Source organism: Chroicocephalus ridibundus, unplaced genomic scaffold (assembly GCF_963924245.1).
Source record: "Chroicocephalus ridibundus unplaced genomic scaffold, bChrRid1.1 SCAFFOLD_749, whole genome shotgun sequence".
Taxonomy (NCBI): domain Eukaryota; kingdom Metazoa; phylum Chordata; class Aves; order Charadriiformes; family Laridae; genus Chroicocephalus; species Chroicocephalus ridibundus.
The window spans coordinates 568-7,519 of NW_026961361.1; the positions used below are offsets into that span (position 1 = coordinate 568).

The 6,952-nt window shown below is 70.9% G+C and overlaps 1 protein-coding gene across 1 annotated transcript; it reads left to right on the forward strand.

The window, feature by feature from the left end:
- Positions 1-2,109: 2,109 nt before the first annotated feature.
- Positions 2,110-6,433, forward strand: FBXO46 (F-box protein 46). Its single transcript, XM_063321868.1, has 2 exons — positions 2,110-2,309; positions 4,293-6,433. The coding sequence occupies exons 1-2, from the start codon at positions 2,247-2,249 to the stop codon at positions 6,354-6,356; spliced, it is 2,127 nt and encodes a 708-aa protein (XP_063177938.1). The 5' UTR covers positions 2,110-2,246; the 3' UTR covers positions 6,357-6,433.
- Positions 6,434-6,952: the final 519 nt, after the last annotated feature.

Below are 6,952 nucleotides of genomic sequence, written 5' to 3' on the forward strand. Positions count from 1 at the left end.
GCCTGTCGTGACGCGTGCAGGTGCAGGCGGAGGTGCGCCGCGGCTGGCAACGCTGTCGCCTGGCCCCCCCCTGCCCCCCCCCGCGCCGCCGCCCCCCCCCCCTCAACCCCCCCGGGCCGCGACCCCCCGCTCGGGGGGGGCCCCGTGGCCGAGAGCTGCTGCTGAACGGGGGGGGGGGGGGTGTGGGGGGGGGAAGGGGGGATCACCTTTGGGTGCTGGGGGGTGGGCGTCAATGTCATCTTTGGGGTGCTGGGGGGGGGGGGGGGTCAGGGGGGGCTTGGGGGGGGGTCATTGTCACCTTTGAATGCTGGGGGGGCCACCTTTGGGTGCTGGGGGGGGGGGTCATTGTCACCTGTGGGGTGCTGGGGGGGGGTTATTGTCACCTTTGGGTGCTGGGGGGATTCGGGGGGCTTGTGGGGGGAGTCATTGTCACCGTTAGGGTGCTGGGGGAACACACCTTTGGGTGCTGGGGGGGGTCATTGTCACCTTTGGGGTGCCGGGGGGGCACCTTTGGGTGCTGGGGGGGTTCGGGGGGTTTGTGGGAGGGGTCATTGTCACCTTTTAGGGTGCTGGGGGGGGACACCTTTGGGTGCTGGGGGGCGTCAATGTCATCTTTGGGTGCTGGGGGGGGCACCTTTGAGAGCTGGGGGGGGGTCATTGTCACCTTTGGGTGCTGGGGGGGACACCTTTGGGTGCTGGGGGGGGTCATTTGTCACCTTTGGGTGCTGGGGGGGGACACCTTTGGGTGCTGGGGGGGGTCATTGTCACCTTTGGGTGCTGGGGGGGGACACCTTTGGGTGCTGGGGGGGGTCATTGTCACCTTTGGGTGCTGGGGGGGGACACCTTTGGGTGCTGGGGGGGGTCATTGTCACCTTTGGGTGCTGGGGGGGGTCATTGTCACCTTTAGGGTGCTGGGGGGGGGGACACGTCTGGGGTGCTGGGGGGAGTCGGGGGGCTTGTGGGGGGGTCATTGTCACCTTTAGGGTGCTGGGGGGGGGGACACCTTTGGGTGCTGGGGGGGGGGGTCATTGTCACCTGTGGGGTGCTGGGGGGGACACCTCTAGGTGCTGGGGGGGGTCGGGGGGCTTGTGGGGGGGGGTCATTGTCACCTTTAGGGTGCCTGGGGGGGTGTCACTGTCACCTTTGGATGCTGGGGGGGCCACTTTTGGGTTGCTGGGGGGGGTCATTGTCACCTCGGGGTGCTGGGGGGGCACCTTTGGGTGCTGGGGGGGTTCGGGGGGCTTGTGGGGGGAGTCATTGTCACCGTTAGGGTGCTGGGGGGGGGACACCTTTGGGTGCTGGGGGGGGGGGTCACTGTCACCTTTGGATGCTGGGGGGAGGGGGGGCACTTTTGGGTTCTGGGGGGGGGCACCTTTGGGTGCTGGGGGTGGTATTTGGGGGGGTTCACTGTCACCTTTGTGTGCTGGGGGGGGGGGGGGGGGGTCACCTTTGGGTGCTGGGGGCGCGGGGGGGGGGGCGTGTTCCCAGCTTTTGTACCCTAAAAAATACTGTGTGACACCCATGGGTGGCCCCTGTGAAATCGCCTGGGGGGGGCACTGGGGGGGGGGGGGCACTGGGGGGGGGGGGGGTACTGGTGAGCCCCGGAGGGAAGTAGGGGCACTGGGGGGGGGTGGGGGGGGGGAATGGGGGTGTCACCGGGGGGGCGCTGGGGAGAACTGGGGGCCACTGGGGGGTGTCACTGGGGGTACTGGGGAGCACTGGGGGGGGTGTCACTGGGGGGGGCCCCGGGGGGGAACTGGGGGGTACTGGGGAGCACTGGGGGGGGGTGTCACTGGGGGGGCCCCCGGGGGGAACTGGGGGTACTGGGGAGCACTGGGAGTGTCACAGGGGGTTCTGGGGGGTGTCACTGGGAGGAACTGGGAGGCACTGGGGGGGGTACGGGGGGGGGGGGCACAGGGTGTTGTCATTGGGAGACACCCCCCCCCCCCCCCGGTCACCCCCAGCCCCCCTCCGCGCACGAACTACCCCCATCCCGGGGCGCCCATTGCGCATGCGCGGAGTCTCCGCGCACACCCCCCCCCCCACACGGCGGGCGGACTACGCTTTCCCAGCATCCCCCCGCGCGGCGCAGGCGTAGAGTGTCGGCGTACGCCACGGGCGGACTACACTTCCCGGCATCCTCCGCGCGGCGCAGGCGTAGGGTGTCGGCGTACGCCGCGGGCGGACTACACTTCCCGGCATCCCCCCGCGCGACGCAGGCGCGGCGCCTCACGGCGGCGGGGCGCATGCGCGGCGGCACCCCGGAAGCGGCGCGGAGAGGCGGAGCGGCCGCGCCCGGCACCTGCCCGGTGAGCGGGGAGGGGCGGCGGCACCGGGGCGGGGCCCGGGCCGCGGGGAGGGTGGGGGGGGTGTGAGGGGGGACAGAGTTGGGGGGGGGGGGGGCGGGGGAGCCCCCGCGGCTTGCCCCGGGGCCGGTGCTCGGTAGCGGCGGCGGGGCCTGGGCCCCGGTTGTGGGGGGGGGGGGGGGGAGGCGGCAGCGATGTCACACCGGGGACCGGCGCCTCCCGCTCGTGACACACCCGGGATGCGGGGGGGGAGCGGGGAGGACACGGACACGACACGCGTGTCGCCGTGTCAAGGGGGAGGGGGGGGGGGCGGGCGTGTCCCCGCGTCCCCCCTGGGGCGGGGGCCGGCCTCGCGCCCACCCACGGGGGTCACCGGCTCGGTGTGTCGCCCCGTGTCCTCCCGCCTCCTTCAACCGGGACGGTCATCCCCCCCCCCCGCAACCGGGGCCACGCGGGACCGTGTCCGCGCCCCTCCCGCCTCGGCGGCCCCGGGGAGGGGCGGGGCCGCTTGGCCACGCCCCTCCCTCCGTTGGCCACGCCCCCCCTTCCTCCCCGCCACGCCCTTTCCCGCCGCCGCCGCCTCCGTCCATATATGGGCATGGCCCAAACGCAGCGCGCTGATTGGTCGCCGCCTGGCGGGCAGGGCCGGACGGGGGGGAGGAGGGGGCGGGGCTTAGGGGGGTTGGGGGCGGGGCTGGGCGCGGAGGGGCGGGGCTTCGGCGCGTCCAAAGGGGGCGGGGCCGGGGAGGGGGGAGCCCTCGGTCCCCCCAGTACGACCCAGTAAGGGTACTGGGAACGGCCCAGTAATGGCCCATTAACACCTCCAGCCCCGTACTGGCCCCACCAGGCACATACTGGCCACCACCAGTCCCATACTGGCCCCAATGTCCCTATAGTGCCCCCCCCCGCCCCCATACTGGTACCCACCAGCCCCATACTGGTCCCCCCAGCCCTAAACTGGCCCCCACCATCCCTATACTGGTCCCCACCAGACCTATACTGGCCCCCACCAGCCCCATACTGGCCCACACCATCCCCATAGTTGCCCTCACCAGCCCCATACTGGCCCTCACCAGCCCCATACTGGCCCCACCATCCCTATACTGGTCCAGCCAGCCCCATACTGGCCCCCACCATCCCCATAGTTGCCCTCACCAGCCCCATAGTGGCCCCACCAGACCCATAGTTGCCCTCACCATCCCCATACTGGCCCCCACCATCCCCATAGTTGCCCTCACCAGCCCCATAGTGGCCCCACCAGCCCTATACTGGCCCCCACCAGCCCCATAGTTGCCCTCACCAGCCCCATACTGGCCCCCACCACCCCCATAGCTGCCCTCACCAGCCCCATAGTGGCCCCCCCAGACCAGTACTGGCCCCCACCAGCCCCATAGTTGCCCCCATCCCCATACTGCCCCCCACCATCCCTATACTGGCCCCACCGGCCCCATACTGGCCCCCACCACCCCCATAGTTGCCCTCATCAGCCCCATAGTGGCCCCTCCAGCCCCATACTGCCCCCACCATCCCTATACTGGTCCCCACCAGCCCCATAGTTGCCCTCACCATCCCCATACTGCCCCCACCATCCCTATACTGGTCCCCACCAGCCCCATAGTTGCCCCCATCCCCATACTGCCCCCACCATCCCTATACTGGCCCCCACCAGCCCCATACTGGCCCCCACCACCCCCATAGCTGCCCTCACCAGCCCCATAGTGGCCCCCCCAGCCCAGTACTGGCCCCCACCACCCCTATACTGGCCCCACCAGCCCCATACTGGCCCTCACCAGCCCCATACTGGCCCCTGCCAGCCCCATAGTTGCCCCCACCAGCCCCATACTGCCCCCACCACCCCCATAGTTGCCCTCATCAGCCCCATAGTGGCCCCCCAGCCCCATACTGCCCCCACCATCCCTATACTGCCCCCCACCATCCATATACCGGCCCCCCCGACCCCCGCTAACCCCCTTTCTCTCCCGGCAGGCCCTGGGGGCGGGCGCCGGCAGCCCCCCGCCCCCCACCCCCCACCCCAAAACCCCCCCGGCGGGGGTCGGAGCAGCGCGGTGGGGACGCCCCGCCGGCGGGTGCCATGGTGCCCTGATGGAACCCACCGCCTTCCCCCAGCTCCAGCTCTGGTGCCCGCGGCCCTTCGGCGCTTACAACGCCGCCGCCGCCCCCCCCAAGCAACCCCGGCCCCCCCCGGCCCCCAACCCTTTCTCCTGCCGCCCCGCCGAGGAAAACGCCGGCGGCCCCCCGGAAAAAACGCCGCCGCTGCCGACGCCGCCGCCGCCGCCGCCGCCGCCGCCTCCCGCAGATGCCGCCCCGGCTCCCCCGGCGCCGGCGGAGGAAGGGCGGGTGCTGCTGGACACCTGGTACGTCATCAAACCCGGCAACACCAAGGAGAAAGTGGCTTTTTTCGTGGCCCACCAGTGCGGCGGCGGCGGCGGCGGTGGGGGTGGCGGCGGCGGCGGCGGCGGCCGCCCCACCACCATGAAGGTCAAGGGCAACTGGGGCAACGACAGCTCCAAAGCCAAGCGGCGCCGGCGTTGCCACGACCCGGCGAAGAACAAGCCGTGGGCTAGCGGCGGCCGGGAAGCGGCGTGCCCGCTCGCCGGCCAACCTCCCGCCGAATCGCCTCCCCCCGACTTGCTGTCGGTGGCCGAGATGGTGGCCTTGGTGGAGCGGAGGACGGCGCTGGCCTTGCAGAGCTTCCCCCGGCCCTGCGGCGCCGCCGCCGCCGCCCCCATCGTCTTCGTGGAAGCGGCCGCCGGCGGCGAAACCAAAACGCCCGGCGGCTCCGATTGCAGCCGGGTGGCCGAAGCCGTAGCCCACTTCGAGTCGCGGCAACGGGAACGCGGCGGCGGCGGCGGCGGCGGCGGCGGCGCTCCACCCAACGGCATGTGTCGCCCGGGCGCCGCCGAATGCGCCGCCGCCGCCGCCGCCTCGTCGTCTTCGGCGTCGCCGGCTGCCGGCGAGGTGCGTATCGCTTTCCGTATCTCCAGCGGTCGCGAAAGCCGGCCCGGAACCGCCGCGGCCGAGCCGGGGGCTGCGGGGCGGCCGAATTGCGTCTTCATGAGCTGCGGGACGGGCAACGGCGGCGGCAACGGCGGCGGTCGCGCCAAGGACAAGATCACCTGCGACCTCTACCAGTTGATCAGCCCGTCCCGCGACGCGTTGCCCAACAACGTGGAGTTCCTCCTGGCCACCGCCGGCGCCAAAGGGGACGGGGACGGCCCCGCCGCCGCCGCCGCCGGGTGCGGCGAGGGGCCGGCGAGCGCCGCCGGCAAAGCGGAGCCGGGGGAAGGAAGCGGCGAGACGATGCCGGCGACGGCGGCGGCGGCGGCGGCGGCGCGGGATTGCGCCGCCGGCTTCCACGTGGACGTGGTGGTGACGGGGGTGGTGGACCAATGCGTCTTCTTCGGCAAAGACAGCGCCAAGAAGATGAAGGAGGAGACGGTGCGGCTGCCGGCGGCGGCGCCGCAGGAGGACCCGCCGCCGGGGCAGCTCTTCCTCCTGCCCGTCCCGGAGGAGGCGACGCCGGCGTCGGAGGCGTCGGAAGCGGGCGAGGAAGCGGCGGCCGTCCCCGACCCTTCGCTTTGCCGCTTGTACCGTCACGTCTCCCACGATTTTTTGGAGATCCGTTTCAAAATCCAACGCCTGCTGGAGCCCCGGCAGTACATGCTCCTCCTGCCGGAGCACGTCATGGTGAAGATCTTCAGCTACTTGCCCACCCAAGCGCTGGCCGCCCTCAAATGTTCCTGTCACTATTTCAAATCCATCATCGAGACCTTCGGGGTGCAGGCCACCGATTCCCGCTGGAACCCCGACCCCCTCTACCGCGACGACCCCTGCAAGCAGTGCAAGAAACGGTACGAGAAGGGGGACGTGTCCCTCTGCCGCTGGCACCCCAAACCCTACCACCACGACCTGCCTTACGGCCGATCCTACTGGATGTGCTGCCGGCGAGCGGATAAGGAAGCGCCGGGCTGCAGGGTGGGCCTGCACGACAACAACTGGGTGCACCCCCGGCGCGAGGACGGCAGGTGAAGGGACGGCCGGCGCCGGCGGCGGATTTTTGGAGGCGGGGGGGGGACAACGGGAGCGGGGAGAAAGGAAAAGAAAGGCCCCGGGGATGGCGGCGGGGGGGGGGGTTGAGGGTGGTGGTGGGGGGTGGTGTTTGGTTATTTTTTTGGGTTTTTTTTTTTTTCAGCGGAGGAAGTGGAAAAGAAAGAAAAAAAAAAAAAAAAAGAAAAAAAAAGGGAAAAAAAACCCCCCCCGTCGACACCTCCCCCCACCCAAAAGTTGAAAGGGGGAAAAAAAAAAAGAAAAAAGAGAAAAGGACCATGTTGGGGGAGGGGCGCGTGGTGGTGGCCCCCGGTGGAGGGTGACGTCGGCGCCTGGGGTGGTGGCCACGAGGAGGGGGATGGAGGGGGATGGCCCCACCTGACCCCCCCCCCCCCCGCCCCCACGTGGAGGGTCGTGACCGCGCGGAGGTTGGTGGCCCCCGTGAGGATGAGCCCAACTGGGCCGGTGGCCCCAAGGAGGTTGCTGGCCCCATGGTGGCCCCCTGGAGGGTGACATCGGCGTCTGGGTTGGTGGCCCCATGGAGGGTCACGTCGCCATCTGGGTTGGTGGCCCCCATG